The 18575-nt window shown below is 40.2% G+C and overlaps 2 protein-coding genes across 3 annotated transcripts; both read left to right on the top strand.

The window, feature by feature from the left end:
• The first annotated feature begins 4 nt into the window (after positions 1-4).
• susd1 (sushi domain containing 1) lies at positions 5-12877 on the top strand. Its single transcript, XM_040050107.1, has 19 exons — positions 5-2623; positions 2755-2898; positions 4675-4830; positions 4944-5096; positions 6043-6222; positions 7152-7331; positions 7449-7628; positions 8139-8318; positions 8402-8581; positions 8739-8918; positions 9073-9252; positions 9487-9651; positions 11289-11383; positions 11459-11645; positions 11803-11896; positions 12004-12259; positions 12339-12378; positions 12488-12581; positions 12732-12877. The coding sequence occupies exons 1-19, from the start codon at positions 2569-2571 to the stop codon at positions 12748-12750; spliced, it is 2718 nt and encodes a 905-aa protein (XP_039906041.1). The 5' UTR covers positions 5-2568; the 3' UTR covers positions 12751-12877.
• Positions 12878-15047: 2170 nt separating this feature from the next.
• On the top strand, positions 15048-18432 carry zbtb26 (zinc finger and BTB domain containing 26). 2 transcript variants are annotated; one of them, XM_040050108.1, is made up of 2 exons: positions 15048-15177; positions 16464-18432. In XM_040050108.1, exon 2 carries the CDS (start codon positions 16487-16489, stop codon positions 17810-17812), a length of 1326 nt encoding a protein of 441 aa, XP_039906042.1. In that variant the 5' UTR covers positions 15048-15177; positions 16464-16486; the 3' UTR covers positions 17813-18432. The 2 variants fall into 2 exon arrangements, with proteins under 2 accessions (XP_039906042.1, XP_039906043.1); XM_040050109.1 differs by lacking the exon at positions 15048-15177 and adding an exon at positions 15203-15285.
• The last annotated feature ends 143 nt before the right edge of the window (positions 18433-18575 follow it).

Genomic DNA, 18575 nt, shown 5'->3' with positions numbered 1-18575 from the left:
AGGACAAATTCAGACAGACTTGATTCTTTGAGACTGTCTGGAGTTCACCTTTGGGATTATTTTAAAGGTACAGTGTGTAAAACCTCACCACTAGATGTCAGTAAATTGCAGTCAACTGGATTATATTTTGTTACCCTTTCAATTCAAGTGCATAATCCTAGCTACAGTAGCTGCTGTAGAACAATCAGCTCTGGCCACTGTTTATCTGTAGTGAGTCTAGGCTGTCAATCCCCTGTTTATTTCAGCTGTCAATATGTATCCACGTCTATTTGCTTTGGAAGAGGCTGAAGACCTTTGTGAAAGGAGTCCAAAAAGAGTCGACGAGACAGCAATGCTAAATTCTGTCCTATGGCAGTATTTCTGAGGTGAGTTCTTGAGGATATCTTTAACTTTTCTGTCAGAAAGCACTGCTTTGAGCCTCTGTTAGGGTCTGCTCTCTCATACAATGTGAGAATGTAATCAAACTGTTTATCAGAGGAAAACTGTTTTTAGGGCACTTGCCCTAACATTAGCTGGTTAGTTTATAATGTTAGTTTTTAACCAGCTGTTGTTGTTTAGCCAGCTTGTTATCAGCTGTCTGGAGACTTGAGAGTTTCAAGTCTAATCTGCTGATGATAAGGAATTACCAATATCAGGAATAAATTAGCATGTTTATGCACGTTTTCATGTGTAAGAGGCCTGTCTTCAGTTCAGGGGTCAAACACATGCTTGTCACATGATGAGTTTGAGGCTGAGACAAGCTTGAACTTGTAGTCTGCTTCTTTACATGGTTTATTGTTCGTTTGTGCATGTTTTATTGAGGAAGCTCAGTTTTAAAAGGAACTATTTGGATGTTTACCTCATTTGAAACCTTGCTAAATACTCTTTTCCCCTCAGACTTGAGGGAACTTATGGAAAAGAAAGGAAAAACACTTGTTCATGTTTTACATATATTGTATGTCCCATAGACTTACATAAATATAATTGTTATTTATTCATAACGGTTGGACATTTTGCATTTATTTCATGCAATATAATTCTAAGGACCAAGTATAAAGAAGTATAAATTCAGTATTGTTTTGAGTAGTAAAAATGTGAAATGTCTTGATGCATGCTCAATCATCCAGGTAAGCAAATCCCAAAAAGTTTCCTATTGACACTTACCAGCCAGTGGACACTCTTTCAATGATGAGGATGTACACATCCTGAATGGGGAGGAAAGCTGGTTTGAGCACGAAGTCATGAGGCCATTTACGTGAAAAGGGAAAGACCATCTCTGAATCGAGGAGGGGCCCTAAAGGTACATCTTTTACCATCTTACAATGCTGTGATTAAAGCCATTCCCCAACTCTCTGTGAATGGTACTTCTGGCCACTGATAAATCGTTGTTGATCATTCGTCATGAGAATTTGCATATTAATGATCAAGGAACTGACCTCACAGCCCATTGTTCATTCACTGGGCTGGTTTCAGTCACTGTAGAAATCTACTGTTTATAAGTTTGGGGAAACCTGCAGTCAGCTGAGACTGAAGAAGTCACTTGGATGAGTGACGAAATGTTTCTCCCACTGAAAACTCTACGTCCAGATGAACAGAATCAACCTTTTGGGGAAAATGTGAAATGTTTGAGGAGAAAATTATATAAACTGTGTATTTAAACAATCATGTACTATTGGATTGTAAGTTTATTCAGTTTTTTATTCATTTATTTTTTTATTTTCTCTCTTTTCCACGTGATGTTACTCATTTGTTCAAAGGGGTCACTTCCTTAATGTTTGACTAAACTAATGGTTTTGTGATTACCCAGACCTGATGTGTGCTCACACAAACACACAGTTTTCACTTTGATCTTTAGTTTGGACAAAAATGTCTAAAACTGGCCCGTGAATATATAAACACACACACACAGACACACAGAGCCACAGCTATGAAGAGTTTAGCTTACTAATTTGAGTGACAGAAAACCCCAGTTAGGACCCTGCTGGGCAGAGAGATAGGAGCTCATCAGACTTATCTCCCCCTCCCACATCACCCACTGCAGACCCCTAGTTTCAACATGAATACAAAAACTTAAAACACCGCTTATATATTTATAAGTGAGCCGTCACTTAGCATCGGGTAAACTGCACTTAACCTTCATGAATCCATAAGAGCTGTGTCAGTGGTTAACACCAAACTGGTGTAATGAGGAGTTTAATATGCACAAAACTAACTGTTACAAAGTGACACCATGTTTTTTAAGAGGAAATTCAGCAGGTTTATGGGGCCAAATATAGCTGTTATCAGCTCCCACAGCTGAGTGGGCAGTCCACTGTGAGTAGTGAACATATCATCTGCAGATGCGAGTAGTAACTGAACATGCCAGACGATGACAGCTAAAACCACAAAACTGCTAGAGGACCATTGAGAAAGGAGTTTCTTTCCCAGGGTGACCTCAGCTCACCCACTCACAATTCTGGTTATCAAATGCGCTCAGCTTAATAATGGTGCACAAGAAGGAAGTACATAAATAAAATAAAAAAATAGAAAAAACGAAGATGAGGACGAAGAGGTTTTGTATCGGGTGAAGTCCACGGGGAGACTGGAAGGATGGATGAAGGAACCAAAAGCATGATTGTGTTCTTTCTGCTCCTCGTTTTTTCAGGTGAGAATCCTGGTGACGTTTTTCTCCCCACAATTCTGATTTTATAATTACAACGTATGATATATATGACATAATGAACAACTTTAAGTATCAACATGATAATTGGAGAAGAGTCCTCTCTATCCTCTCAGGTAAGCCAGCAGAGGGTCAGAGTCTGTTGGATGTGTGCTCAACCTGCCATGCTAATGCCACGTGTGACGACAAGTCAGATGGTTCGGGCAAAGTTTGTAACTGCAAGTACGGCTTTGTTGGAAATGGAAGAACCTTCTGTCAAGGTAGGAAAAAAATAAATATCTGTACTGCTGCTCCAGTTAATATATTAAAAATTAATCAAGTAACTTTATGTAATGTAAAAGAGGCTGCTCATAGGGATAAACCCACAGCGAATCAGCATCCACTTGTACAGTTTTCCAAGACTCCAAACAGCTCTTTAACGACTTTATGCTAACTATTTTGGTTTCATCAAATTTATCGTTTTTTACCACCAACATCAGGATCATTTCTAGCAACAGCAGTGATCTCTTAGCACTCTGCTGCTGCACAGCAATCAAACAGTATGTAACCAAACAGCCCACAGACTAAAACATTACACGTATCTACCTGTTGTACAGTTTTCACACAAGCATCTCCACTGTCAGCATCTTGGCAGCAAAATGAGGGATGTGAGGAGAAGAGGCGGTCTGATTGACAAAGTGTTAGCCAAAGTTTTATATCACAGGCAATCATTTTAAAACAGAGTATGACCACAATTAACAAAGTAGATGCCATTTTTATTCCATATGACCCCAAACTAGTATTTACAGAGTTTAACATGTTTATAGAGGTCACATCAGAAAGACTTCAATAGGTCTGGAAGTTACATGAGTTAAGACAAAGTTTCATTGGCTTTATTTTCCTAGCCTGAAGCTATATCCATGTTTTATGCTGGCTATGCCACAGGCGAGGTTAATAAGCTGGTGAGCATGATGGAGTATTTAGCAGCTCACAAGCTACAAATATAGCTCCAAATGTTGCTTTACTCAGTATGTTAACAACCCCTTGCTTCCTGACACTTGAAGGTATATCTTATTATAGTTTCTATCCAAGAGGCCAAAACTAGACAGAGTCTAATCCATACTCACAGCTCTATGAGGTTGTACCTGTATGGGCTATTCTTGGGTAATGGTGATTTGAGCTAAATGCTAATCTGAACTGGCTAATACTCGCAGTGATCCTAATTTAGCATGTTAGCATCATATTACATTTAATAATTAGCAAAAACACAAAATGCAACTAATGCTGAGGGGTATGGAAATGGTTTAGCAAGTTTAATAAAGGTGTGAATAAGTAAGAAGTATAAAAAAAATAATTACAGAGTTGTATTAATACATACTACTAAAAGGAATGAGTATTCAGGGCCAGATTTTAAAAAAAAATTTTTTTAAAATAGATTAAAGTCCAAATACTATTTTGAGAAAAAAGTTGAAATGTGGAGTCATATGAACTTGGAAGAGTTGGCCGGATATTGTACAAAAAATAAACTGGCTGGCAGTGGACAGATACAAGGAAACTGATGGTTACACCCTCATGCAATAAAGAGGATTTATGTTGTATCAGACAACCTGATCTTCTGATACAGCCTGCATCCTCTTTGCTCCACAGAGGTGTAACCACTGATATCCTCACATCTGTCCATTGCAGCTATTTCCTTTTGCACAGATGCAGTAAGATTCCAAGATTGTTTTTCCTTCTGAACAGATGTAGTTTTCTGCACCATCTCTTAAAAATCCTCGACAGAAGTATTTTGTAGAGGGTCAATGCTAATTTCATTAGTGAGATTTGAAACAACAACTTATTTATTAAAATACTTTTAAAAAAATTCTTTTTTAGTTTATTCTTTTAAAAAGTATATATTTTAACCATAATATTCTATCATGCAGTTACTTATCTCACATTATTTGGGTTTATGAAAATGTCTATAAACTCTAATGGTAATTATTCCCATGGACCTTTTCCACACCTTTGACTTGCAGAAAAAAAATTCTTATTGATCGTTTTCTTTGTTTCTCCAGACAAAGATGAGTGTCAGATAGGATCCAGTAAGATCTGTGGCCAGCACACCACTTGTCACAACACTTTTGGCAGCTACTACTGTACTTGTCTGGCCGGCTACAGCCCTTCTAACAACATGGCTGTTTTCATCCCAAATGATGGCACCCACTGCCAGGGTGAGTTTGCGCTGTACCCAGGGTTTTTTAAGCAACACCTATGATATTAGAAATACATTATTAAATGAGCAAATTTTAAGCCACATGTTCATCATATCTCTTTGGCTGTGCAGACATTGATGAGTGCGGGATCACAGGGCAGTGTGGAGAGGGAGCTCAATGCAGGAATCTTGAGGGCAGCTTTGACTGCAGCTGCCAGGTTGGATACAAAATCCACAATGGAGTGGAACCCTTTAACCCACTGAGAGACAAAGCTTCCTGCAAAGGTGTGCTCATATGTATTTATAGGACATTTTGTCACTCATCTAGAGTTCTGGTGTAATGTCAAAAATATATGGCTCTCGGTTTGGCTCTGCCACACTACTATCTGGTTACTATTATAATGAAGGCTAATGTGAAGGTTCTCAGTCATCCAGGTCATGGTAGTCTAAGGTGCTTGGACAGAAAAGTGTCTGGACTTCTTTAAGTTTCTTGAAGACATTTCATCTCATCCAAGAAGCTTCTTCAGTTCTAAGAGCAATTGGTGGAGACTCCCAGATTTTTAAGCCCTTTTGGGAGTGTCCCAAAGAGGGCCCAGGGCCCCTAATCACACAAGCCAAGGTGTGAAAATGGGTGTGGGTCACAATCAGCCAAGGTTTCCAGTGAACCCATTGTGAAACCTAACCCCACCCTGTCATGTGATTTATTGAGAACAAATGACCCAGGATGTGAGTGGGCGTTAAGTCGTCTGAGAAGGGATCTCACAACTGGATTATAGATGGCAGACAGTTGGTGTTGTAAGCCCCGCCCTCTGTTCAAAGATGGTTGTTCACAGTGGACATAGATGGCTTCTTTCACTCCTCTTTCAAACCATCTGTCTTCTCTGTCCAAAATGTGAACACTGACATCCTCGAAAGAGTGACCTTTGACCTTTAGATGCAAACGTACAGCTGAGTCTTGACCTGTCGAGGTTGCTCTATGTTGTGCCATGCGTTTATGAAGTTGCTGGCCCAAGGTGTTTGGAAATGTTGTAGGTGTTGTGAGGTAAGATGGCTGAAGAAGCCTCTCAGATGAGAGATGAAACATCGTCAGGACACTTAAAGAAGTCCAGACGCTTTTCTTACCAAGCTCCTTAGACAATGACAGTCAATCTTGAATTAAATCCATGCAACCAGTTGCTGCAAAGAAAAGCTGGATGTAAACCTAAGTTGTGTATAATCCTGTCCTGCTCAGTTTTTAACTGTGGCCCACTTGCACTACTGGAGGACACGGTGCTAGTGTCAGTCACAGGAACTACGTACAGCAGCGTGGCCACATTCATCTGCGATGAAGGCTTTGTGTGGAGGAGGGGAGACAACAGCTCTGTGTGTGGTGCTGAGGGGCTGTGGAGCAAACCTAACATGGTCTGTGAAGGTAATGAAACTCTTTGGTGCTTGTAGCTGTTGTGATGTTCGGCTCTGCTTAACATTATGTGTTTTAAAATGCATTCACTGATATTTTCATGCTAACACTGGAGACAACACTGTGAATCTCAAGGTGATTATCTGCCAAATTTTTACTTATTCAGAGGATTTCAGGATCATTAAGCTCATTACTCTTTTGTTTGGGTCACTTTTGATGAGGTACCCATTTGAAAATTCATCATTAAAGGTCCTTATTGTACATTTGTGTGTTTAAAAATATGTTAACCCTCTCAGAATTAACAATGACTTTTTACAGATGTGAAGAAACAAGCGCTATAACTTTATTTCCACAGCATCTATGAAATGTGCGAGATATGAACTGAAGCTGAACGAGAGCCGCACATGATACCAATCGGTACCACAAGATACATTTGAATGTAACCTTTATTTTCCAGGCTAGTCATTCAAGAGACACGAAAGCAAAGCCTGATGAGGAAATAGAGAGATTAGAAACAGCAGCACATATCAGAAAATATCTGAACACATCCACTGGTGAAATGCTGCCCCCTGGTGCTGAAAGTTTTGTTAAATTCCATAAACAGAAATGACTAAAACCTTAAAGTCATGTGTCACATTGGAGAGTGTATTAATGCTGATTTTCTTCCTAATATGCTTATAAACCTAAAAAATGTTTAGTTTAGGTTTTTTTTGCTGAAACAAGTTACTCTAATACTTGTTAAGAGTATTAATGCATTATTTTTACTAATGTAAAAACTTGCTTAATAATAATAATAATAATAATAATATTTGCATGTTTTTTCCAACATCCAGAGAGTTTTAGCCAGTGACAGGATTGTTTATGAAATGGATCAGTTTGAGTTGTTGGAGATTTTCAGGTGAAAACATTTTCACGCAGCATGTCACTACTTTGGCTCCCAGAGGTTGACTGTGGTTCTCCACCTGCCGTCCCTCACTCACGCTTGCTGTGGAATAAAAGCACAAGGATGGGCACTGAGGTGGTTTATCAGTGTAACTCTGGATATCATAATGTTGGAAAGGGAAATGTCTCCATCTGCACTGCAGCTGGACAGTGGGCGGGTCCATCTGTGCTCTGCCGAGGTACTGTCACTGTACTTTCATGCTGATGAGGACTATTTCTAATTGAAAATGATTGACTGATCAAATTAATCTGAATCCTTTGTGTTACGTTGTTGTGGTGATTGTCGTTCCTTGTAGAGATCTTGTGTGGAAATCCTCCTGTAATTGAATTCACTGGGCAGGTGTGGAGTTATAACTCCACCCCTGGCAGCACTGTGCTCTATTTCTGTAAAGACGGCTTTTATAACAAAGGAGGAAATAATGTATCCACCTGTCAGGAAAATGGTCAGTGGACATCCCCAACTTTGTCATGCCAAGGTAATCAAACAATGGATTGTTTTCTAATGAAAAAAAAAACAGCATTAAATTATTAAATTCAATTCAATTCTATATAGCGCCGAAAAAACAACTGTCACCTCAAGGCACTTTGTATTAACCACTTGGTGACAGTGGGAAAGAAAAACCCTCTTTCAACAGGTAGAAGCCTCTGATGGAACCAGGCTAAGAGGAGGAAGACGGGAAAACATCATAAGGACTTTTGAAAATAAATAAATAAATAAATAAATAAAGGTTTAATGTAGAGATTTAATGAGATAATTCAAGATTAAAGAGATTTTTTAAAGGTGGCACTCAGTAAATTGTCAATTTTAAAAAGTCACTTGATTTTAAGACCCGGTCGGTCCCCTTTGATTATACCTGTTTCTCTTGCTATGACAAACTAAACTATATTGTTCAATATCTTATTGCGAAGTAAATTAAAATGTCTTGTGCTTTCAGTTGTTTTTATAATCCTCCATAACTCCCCTTGTGTATCATTTCCCGTCATAGAGATATTATGTGGGAATCCTCCAAATCTGCCTCACACTGGACAAGTGTGGAAAGGTAGCTCCACCCCAGGAAGCACTGTAATTTACTACTGTAAAAAAGAATTTTATCACAGTGACGGAAACAATGTTTCAGTGTGCACAATTAATGGTTACTGGACAAAACCAGATATCTCATGCAAAGGTAACATCTTTCTTCTGGTGCTCTCGAGACACAAATAACTGTTTATTTTCTTCTGTTAAATGATAGATTTTTTTCATCTGTAGAAGTTGACTGTGGCAAGCCCCCACTCATCCCTAATTCAGTCATGCACTGGGATAAAATTTCCACTGTGGGCTCAAAGGTTATTTATCAGTGTAAACCTGGATATCTCAGTGCTGGAACAGGGAATGTATCTGTTTGTAGTGCCAGTGGAAAATGGGATGGAGCACCGATCCTTTGTCAAGGTGACATTTAGCTATAAACTTGTGTGTTAATTACTGTAAAGTCATTTTAAACCACTGTGCAGTTTAACCATACACAATTCAAAACTCACTGAAGCATTGCTGACAACATACATCTAGCTGTTATCACCCACAATGACCAGCTTTCTTTTTGTTGTAGAAATCAACTGTTGGGAGCCTGTTTTAAAACCCAATGCTAAAATGTTATGGGATGGCACATCACGCATTGGTAGTGTGGTTTATTACCAGTGTGCAGAGGGATATTACACCAGGAGCCTGAGAAACTACTCAGTATGTGGAGAAAACGGACTATGGGAGGATATTGATCTGTGGTGTGAAGGTGCAGATTATTACGTAATGCATGTTCAGGGGCTGTTGTTGTCGTTGTTATGGAAAAAAAGGCATGTTTGATGGAGGATTGGACAGTGTGTCTGTCTTGTTGCATTTCTTTATAGCCCACAGTCTGTGCTCATTCATGTCTGTGTGTCAGACAGAAATAAGCTGTGGTCCCCCAGTAGCCCTCCCCCACGCTAACCTCCTGTGGGGCCACAACAGCACACCGGGCAGCATTGTGCTGTATGAGTGTATGGAAGGATTTTACCAGGAGAGTGGGAATAATATGTCAACATGTTCACTATCAGGAGAGTGGGGGGAAGTATCTATAAAGTGCAAAGGTAGAGTAACGATCTCTCTGTATCTGTTCAGCAGTGGGAGCATGATTATTTCTGATTATTAGCATGCTGTTTATGTGTTTGCATGCTTATTAATTTGTTTGTCCCTGCATGCTCTGTGGGTCTTAATATTTTTCTTTATTTCTAGGATTTTGGTTTCCTTTAGGTGCATGCTGAAAAAACAATGAATAGCACTATTTCTGAGTCATTAAACAATTCACTCTTGCTATTTTCCAGCTAAATGTGGCCCAGCTCCTTTTCTTGCCAACTCAGAGGTCGTGTGGCATAATAGAAGTGTTGTGATCCACCGCTGCGTGGCAGGATATCACAGCTGGAGGGGAAGCAATGTCTCTGTGTGCGGGAGCTCCGGGGAGTGGCAGAAAGCTACTCTGAGATGCATAGGTAAGTGTCAGCATACAGTTAAAGCCACGGTTCTTATTGTTTCATTACAGGCATCTGGAGGAGATTCCAAATGTTTAACTTGTATTTAGTAGCTTTTCAGTGCATCTTTCATTATGGCCCAAAGAGATTCTGATGCAAGTTAACAAGGCTGAAAAGCCCCCAAAAAGGAAAACCTTTCATAATACCCAGATCAACAACCGGTATTGGTAAAACAGATTACTGGCCTTCAGAATACTCAGTATTCTTAAAAGGAAGGACTGTGCTGGCCAAAAGGCCTGAAAGACTGCAGAAGACAACTAAAGTGGCTGACTGCATAATTTTCATTACATCTAGCCAACATAAGAACATTCTTGATGAGGTAGGTGAATGATTGTTAAAGTCTGCAACAAAGACATTCCTTCATGGATGGAAATATAGTGTGTTTACAACAAGGTGCAAACCACTGGTTACACTCAAGAACAAGAAGGCCAGATTAGTCCTTGTCTGAAAAAACAAACTAGAGGCTGATCGGTTCTGGCAAAGATTCTTTTGATACAAGAAAGAGATTAAATTGTACCATAATGATGGCAAGAGAAAAGAAGGGAAGAGAATGAAAGGAACTGCTCATGTTCCAAAGCACAGCACACCATCTGTTAAACACGACAGAGCCAATGCTTTAGCATGGGATGGCTGCCAGTGGAATCAGGTCTTTAGTGTATGATTGATGACGTGACTGTTGATAAAAGTAGCAGGATGAATTCTAAAGTGTACAAGGCGCTACTCTCTACTCAGATTCAGCCACATGCTGCACAACAGACTGGATCGTGCTTCACGGTACATGTGGATAATGACCTAAAGCGTAGCTTTATGTTGCAAAGAAATGGGATATTCTTCAGTGGCCAAGTAAATCAGCTGATCTCAGTCCAATGGAGCATGGTTTTTATTAACTGAAGACAGAACTGATGGAAGAGTGCAGTATAATTGTCATAAACTTTGTGGATTGTTGTTATTTAAAGAATCAAAGACAGGAGGCAGAGAGAAAACTCAGTGTAAGCTTTGATTTTGATTTCCCAGGTGATAAACAAAGTTCAGAGTCCACAGAGCAGTTTACAGAAAACTAGGAATCCATAGATCAGGAAATACTAAGAATTCCAAACACAAGCAAACTCAGCACTAGATGATCCACAGTTAGAGGGATGACTTGACAAAGGACAAGGAGAAGCTGAAACAATAAATACAAGCTGAAAATAATAATGGAAGATGAGAAAAGGGAAGTAAAATAAAACAGGAAGTAATTACTCAGAGACAAAAGACTAACATAATACGACACAATAGAAAGAATAAGAAAATAAGTGACTGTGCCAAATAACCCTAAAGCAGAATATTAATGAAATAATCATTAACCAAAACAAATAATTGAGGCTCAGGATACTAAGAAATGTGATCATCAACCACAATCAACTAAGAACCAAATGGAACATTAAATAATAAACAAGAATTACATCCACAAATTAAACACTGGTTCTGAAACCCAGGACCAATACAATAATAATACAGTACAACAACTGCATGACTGTCCATGACCAGCCTGTAGTGGGTAAATACTGTGGTTGACATGTTCATTATATCCCACAAAATGCTTTTTTTTTCATCCACAGAAATCAAACCACCTATCAATCACCTGCTTATTTTTAATGAAAGCTGCCTGCAGTGGAAAGCAGAAAAGTACGAGGAGGACACAGAGGTTTACAAGGTCAGATAAAACATCACCTACCTTCTTTAGCAACCAAGACTTTTCTCCATGACACGTTTGGTTTAAACTTTCTAGGTGACTTACACTGGATCCAGGGACTACCAGAGATCCTTTTATGACAAAAGGAAGAGATTTCTGAGCTCCAAAGCAGACCAGCTGAAGCTCTGCCTTGGCTTGCTTCCAGTCACAAACTATAGCATCACCGTCACTGCAACATCTGCCAGGTTCACAGCCTCTGTCACCACAAACACCAGTCTACCAGGTAGCAATTTAACCTCAACTCTGCTGTAGTCTGATAAAATTATTTCCAATCAATGCACCAAATATATTTCATAATTAAATAAAAGTATTGTGCATTTTATTCCCTTTGTTCCCTTTATACTAAGCAAAATACTTTATAATATGATCTTAATCAATAGTACCTCCAGGACCAGTTGTCTACTACAGGGAATTTGACACTCCTCTACCAACGTTGAGTCTACGCAGATCACCCAACACACTGGACTTAATAAGGTATCAGCATGGCAAGGGGAAAGATATCTGATATCTCTGAATCCTTTCCAAACAAAATCATGAAATGTTGCATGTTAGAGTTAATTTTTTTGTCTTTTTTCTCCCAGTTTGTACCAAGTGTTTGTGCTTCCTGTAGAGGGGTTTATGATGTTTAACTGTTCCTCTCCTGCAATCGCGCCGCCTTTGAGCACACTTAAGTCACCAGCGGAGTACATCACTGCTCAGTTTGAAGTCCATCGTGTTGGAACAGAGATGAATCTTACTATAGGAGATGGGCTGCTCTATGGTGGCTTTTATAATGCACCACTGGAGAGTGGCAAGAACTATTATATCATTTTACGGGCTGTCAGTCAGTGGAAATCGGTGAGTGCAGCTATTCTATGGTTAAAAAGTAATGACTGAATATGTTCGACAGACTTTAGCTGCATGTCTTCTCTCCTAGGCCTTAAAAAGTTCCTGTGTCCTGTGGGCTAAAGTAACAGGTAATGCACTGTGAAGCAGTCAGCAAGATCATTTTATCCACCATTATGACACTCTCAATTTACCCCAGTTTCCAAAGTGTCACTTAGTCACAGAGACTTTTCATTCCAGCTACATCGTACGCTCTGAGGGTTTCATCGCTGTCTGCTGTAGCTACCATAGGGCTGGTTGCCGTGGTTATTTGGGGAGGCTACAGTATCCACTGGTATGGAAGATGGCACACACTTCATTACATTTCATTTTCACACTATTAACATAATTTCATGTCTAAGTAGACACACTGATCCATCAGTATATTAGTATAATGATCTATAGTTATAGTTATAGCGTAACGTCCCTCTGTCCTTGTTTCCAGGTGTTTCAAGAAGACATGATGCTCCTGAGTGCTGACGTGCTCTAATACTGTCCTGAGTTTCTAGCAGTACATTTTGTAAATAGTTATTATTTTATATTAAATATTATCACCATATTAAACTTATTAAAATCATTTTTTGACACAGACTCACATTGTGATTATTGGGTGTGCAGAGGTCCTCTCTTCTGTTCCAGGATCTCAGGGTCAGTTTATGATACTAAAGTCCTTTAAGAAGCAAGTCTTTCCTGTCTGCAGAGCACATTAAAATGTGTCAGAGCACTCATCAGGACACAGAAAGTGTGTGAGCAGAATGTCTCTCTCAACTTCTGGAAGACTATGTCCTGGTCAATGGTGTGATGAAGAAGAGACTTGGCTTCCACACGTTGACCTGTTGTTTGCTGGTCATCAGTGAAACCAAACATCCTTGGTGATGTGGGCCCTCTTAGTTCTACTCTGTTTTGTGATGCAGTCGTGGTTTTGGATTAACGTTGCACAGTTTTGACACACCACTCAAGAAATGCTCTGAATGTCATAGAAATGCTCGTAGAGAAAGAAAGAAAGTGCAGACAATGTAAAGTGTATATAAATATCTATATACCCCTCACACTTTGAAAGTCTTATCTCACACTACAGCTGCAGTGCAAACTCACATATCCCTTTTTGGAGCAAAGATCCTTCAAAGATGGGAAGAGTGACACGATTCCAAGTGCATGAAACTCCTTTGTCGCTTTAGTTAGAGTTCTCCTGCAAAAGCAGAAGTGTTGTTTGTGATGAGATTCTTACCAGTTTGAAAAATGAATGGAATAAACATCATGCCTCTTACCCTTCCTTTTCATGCATGTGAGCTACAATGATCTTCACCATTAATCGCCTGGTGGAATCTTTCAAACTCCCAGTTTATTCATACTCATGGATGACAGTCACCCCTGCTGGTTTGGAAGTTGGAATCTGCTCCACTGTCTAAATAAATTTGATACAAACCACAAAACAACTGACAAAAAAAGGAGACAATTTTAACCCAAACAACTATTTGTTTTCCTCTAATCTGTTTTATCTTCGTGTTTAAGCTTTTTCAAGTAATGGCCACTAAAGAGCCAAGTGTGAGCCTATTAAGTAATGTATCAGAATCAGAATACTTTATTGATCCCTAGGGGAAATTATTTTGGTTACAGTGCTCCAGTTCAAACAGTAACAAAGACAGACAGTACAAAAAGTAAGGAATAGCACAATACATACAATATATACATGCATATATATATACATATAAGTTACTTATTGATAAATAGCTGAATAAGAAAGAACATGTGCAAAAAGGGTGTAGCTATTGCAGTAAGTGTAAGTGCAATATGTATGTATCTGCATTTCTTGCATGTATGCTGTCCAATAGAGGCTGAACCATTTTGACATCCAGCATTGCTTGTGTCACTGCTCTGAATGCTGGTGGTTGACACAGACAATGTATCTGTTAGACTTGGAGAGGAGGGCTCTTCCAGATGTTGCTGCAGGACAGTCAAATATGAGGATCACAAATAAAAATATTAGAATATAAGGCATATACAATCAAAAATCAACCAAAACAAAACTACCATTTATGAAACTTTTTGTCTAAAAAGTTTACTTTTTGGACTACACCATTATGAATGATCCCATAGCCCATTTCTATCTCAAAAATCCTATTCATCATCCTAGTCCATATTTTTTTGTGCATGTCATTATTGATCACTAAAGAGTTATGACGTATCATAATTTTATGATATTCATAAAAATTATAACTGTCATAGACACATATTGCTTCCCAAGTCATTTGACAGGGGTCCATAAATCACTGGTTTGACATAGTGGTCTTTGTGTGTATAGGATCACAAGTCAAATCTGTCAAAATTCTTCCATAGATTTCAATTCAAGATTCAACTACCAGCTCGCTTTAGTCTAGACTTGCAAAAGAAGTGTATAACCTTTCAGATCACCTTCTCACCTTGAGCTTATTCTATGGCTGTGAGCACTTGAAATCATTCACCTGCAAACCACTAAATTATGATAATAATCGATTATCTGTCAGAGACCTAAAAAAAAAAAAAATGCTGCCACAAGAAATACTGAAATATTACGTTATTTTACAAAGGTTACACTCGGGACCTTCAGCAGAGACTGAACCTGATGACAGATCTGATGGAGCTTGGAAGCTAAAAAAATCTGTCCACACCAATTATATGATCTCGAAAGGAGAAAAAGATGGCGTATTAACGATGGGGCTGGAATACTACCACTAAACAGTATTATGGGACATATTTGAATGTGGAACGCGTTTCCAGAGACAAGCCGAGAGATGTGTGTACTGGGCCTTTAAAGGTGTTTTGCATCCGGAGCAGCTCCCTCATATCCCCCAGACAGGCCAACGTCTCACCTACAGCATCACAAACCAGTTTGTTTACAAGGGCTTAAGCAGGTACGCAACACTCAGTACTGCGAGGAAAAAGTGAAAGTGCCGTTTTAGAGCTCGTTATAAAGCAACAGTGAAGCATGTTATAGGACAGCCTGGGCGGCTGGCTGAACAGTAAGGAGTAGGCCGAGGGGACACATAGAGCTGTGTGATTGATGCCATTTAGCAACAGTACAGCTAACGTTAGCCATGGACGTGTTATACCAGATTAATGTATTTTTTAGGGGGGTTTACTCAGGTTTACTCTAAATAAAGGCCAGACTTTAACCTTGCGTTAGCTGGGCGCTACGCTAATATACTCAGACAACGATAGTCAAGTTGCAGTGTTCGCTTAAAACAGATCGATAATTTCATATTGTCTTGTTTATCGGTGCATTCTGGCAATATTGTATCATTAATACACCCACATTTCCTTTTAATGCGTTTCTGAGTAAGGCTGTAATGGCTATTCAACACTTTAATATTTAATTTAAATATTGCTCGTCAATGATGTTACCGCCGTGAAAAGCAGTTATAGTAGCAGCCGATTTAAATTAGCATTTTTTGTTGTCTTATGTCACACTGGTCAACGCCGAATTAAAGCGTGGACAGTCATTTTCAATAGGACATTGAAAGATAACCGCTAACTAAGAAACTTTTGAAAGCGATAGCCTTGTAATTATTAAATTGACCGGTTTGTGAATGGAGTCTGGCCTCGCGCTCTCCAGGCAGCACACGCAAGGTTGATTGTTGTGGTTATAATTGGTATGGCTGTAATTGACACAGGTGACGTTAACTATATAAACTATATAGTGGGCTGGTACATACACACACACATATATATATATATATATATATGCATGTGTCTGTGTATTTATTTTATTTTTTTACATTTTTTTTAACAAAATCTTTAAAATGTTTACATCCAGGTAAAACCACCTGCCACCTAAAGTTAAAAATTTTAATCGGTGTCCAGATAGTGCGAGACCTTAGAACAAGGGTGGGGGAACTCCAGGCCTCAAGGGCCAGCGTCCTGAAGGATTTAGATGTTTCCTTCATCCAACACAGCTGATTTAAATGGCTGAATTACCCCCTCAACATGTCTTGAAGTTCTCCAGAGGCCTGGAAATGAACTAATCATTTTATTCAGGTGTGTTGACCCAGGGTGATATCTAAAACCTGCAGGACACTGGCCCTTGAGGCTTGGAGTCCCCCACCCCTGCCTTAGAACTAGACTTGAGTCGCAAAATTTATAGTAGCCTATTCCTAGGAGAGATATTCAGTCTTTGTATTTTCATGTTGGTCTACTACAGCTGCTGTGGTCCCCTGGTTCACTATGGCCCAGAACCAAGTGATTCTGCAGTTCCGCTTCGCCACATTTGGAGACTCCATGCTACAGAAGATGAACCTTCTGAGACACCAGAGGCGCTTCTGCGATGTTACTGTTCGCATCAACCAGCTGGAGGTCCCTGGTCACAAAGTGGTGTTTGCTGCTGGCTCCTCTTTCTTAAGGGACCAGTTCATCCTTCAGCAGGACTCCAGGGAGGTCCAGATCTCTATGATCCAGGAGGCAGAAGTTGGCCGACAGCTGCTGCTGTCCTGCTACACTGGCCAGCTGGAGTTTCCTGAGCTGGAGCTGGTGCATTACCTGACAGTGGCCAGCTTCCTCCAGATGGGCCACATTGTAGAGCAGTGCACTCAGGCCCTCAGCAAGTTCATCAAACCACAGGCTTCACGCCAGCTGGAGGTGGATGTAAAAATGCGGAGGGAGAAGAGGGAGGAGAGTTTATCCTCCCAGGCAAAGATAGAACAAGAGCGCTCTCAGGTGCAGACTGTCCATCAGGAGGAGGAGGAAGAGGAGGAGGAGGAGGAGGAGGAAGAGGTAGTGGAGCAGGTGGAGCAGGATAATAACGATGATGAAAGCGAAGATGATGATGTGATTATACAGCCCAAAAGCCCTGTCCAGATCTTGACCAGGCGTCCAAGGCAAGGCATAGTGGAGAGTGACATCACTATAGTAAAGGTGGAGTCTGTGTCTGATGTTGCAGAGAACTCCATCACCGGTCACTTCTCCACCAACCCTCCTGCAGAGCTCCACTCCCCTGAGCCCCAGCACTCGCTCATTAATTCCACCGTTGACAGCCGCAGCAGTGAGATGGCGGTTCCGCCTGGTGTGGCGGGATACCCACTTAGCCCTCCTCCTTCATCTCCACCTGCAGAGAAACACATCGGACACCAGAGGAACTACGACAAGCCTCTCCAGTGGTACCACCAGTGCCCCAAGTGCGCCCGAGTCTTCCGCCAACTCGAGAACTACGCCAACCACCTCAAGATGCACAAGCTCTTCATGTGCCTGCTGTGCGGCAAGACCTTCACGCAAAAGGGCAACCTGCACCGGCACATGCGCGTTCACGCCGGCATCAAACCCTTCCAGTGTAAGATCTGCGGTAAGACTTTCACCCAGAAGTGCTCGTTGTTGGATCATCTAAATCTGCACAGCGGAGATAAGCCGCATCGCTGTAACTACTGTGACATGGTGTTTGCTCACAAGCCAGTTCTCCGCAAGCACCTCAAACAAATCCACGGGAAGAACAGCTTCGATAATGCAAATGAAGGCAGCCTGCACGACGGCGGGGTGGACTTTGAATTCGGACGAATATGAGATCACTTTGGACTTACTGGCTGTGCTGTTTGAGAACACAGTAACAAAGGCGGCCACGTGAGTGAGACGTTCACTGACATGGATGATGGGTTACCTAAAGGATACAAACATGAACAAAGTTTTTCTGATCGGCACATCACTGTAGCTTCATTACTGTGGACTATTTGTCTTTCTTTTGTACAATACAGTGTAGATGCCTTCATCTCATACTTGAAAATTGAAAAACACTGAAACGCATCATAATGTTTGAACATCATTAGTTTTATTAATGCATTGCCATGTCTTTGTGTCTACCCTGTCCTTTAAAGAACTGCACAATGAACAGTATCCATTTTTATGTTGTTTATGTACACAATCTGCTGTATGATTACTTTTTAAACTGTATGACTATGGCAACGTGGACTTAGGAGAAACTTGAAAGAGTGGAGATGCAACATTATTTCACATAAGGCAAGCTATGTCATTTTGTCTTGGTGGCCAAAGTGTCTGTTAGCCTAAGGGGTCTTCTTTTTTTAATAGAATTTATATCTGAGGTACTATTGGACCAAAGTGACATTGTATCTGTCCTGTGTTCATGGAAGTCAATGTGAGTTACGAATAAAGAAATATTCTTAACTGTTGCTTTTGTTTTCTTACCGTTACTCATTGCTTCATCGTTCACGCACAACAGAAAATTCCCATGTTAGTGTCCAGTCTGTAGTAATGGCCAATGCCGTTCTCAGTGTGTGCTGGTTTTTACAATTTTTAGTCAGATCGAGTTGGC

This window comes from Simochromis diagramma, unplaced genomic scaffold (assembly GCF_900408965.1).
Source record: "Simochromis diagramma unplaced genomic scaffold, fSimDia1.1 OVJJ01000159.1, whole genome shotgun sequence".
In the NCBI taxonomy this organism is placed as follows: Eukaryota; Metazoa; Chordata; class Actinopteri; order Cichliformes; family Cichlidae; genus Simochromis; species Simochromis diagramma.
This window is presented reverse-complemented; position numbering and strand designations above follow the sequence as displayed.

What these genes read in the sequence shown, in the direction of transcription:
- susd1 (XM_040050107.1), top strand. Translation starts at nt 2,569, where the DNA reads ATGGATGAAGGAACCAAAAGCATGATTGTGTTCTTTCTGCTCCTCGTT. An exon ending in TGATGGCACCCACTGCCAGG is followed by an intron (nt 4,831 to 4,943) that starts GTGAGTTTGCGC and finishes TTGGCTGTGCAG; the next exon opens with ACATTGATGAGTGCGGGATC. An exon ending in AGCTACTCTGAGATGCATAG is followed by an intron (nt 9,652 to 11,288) that starts GTAAGTGTCAGC and finishes TTTCATCCACAG; the next exon opens with AAATCAAACCACCTATCAAT.
- zbtb26 (XM_040050108.1), top strand. Translation starts at nt 16,487, where the DNA reads ATGGCCCAGAACCAAGTGATTCTGCAGTTCCGCTTCGCCACATTTGGA.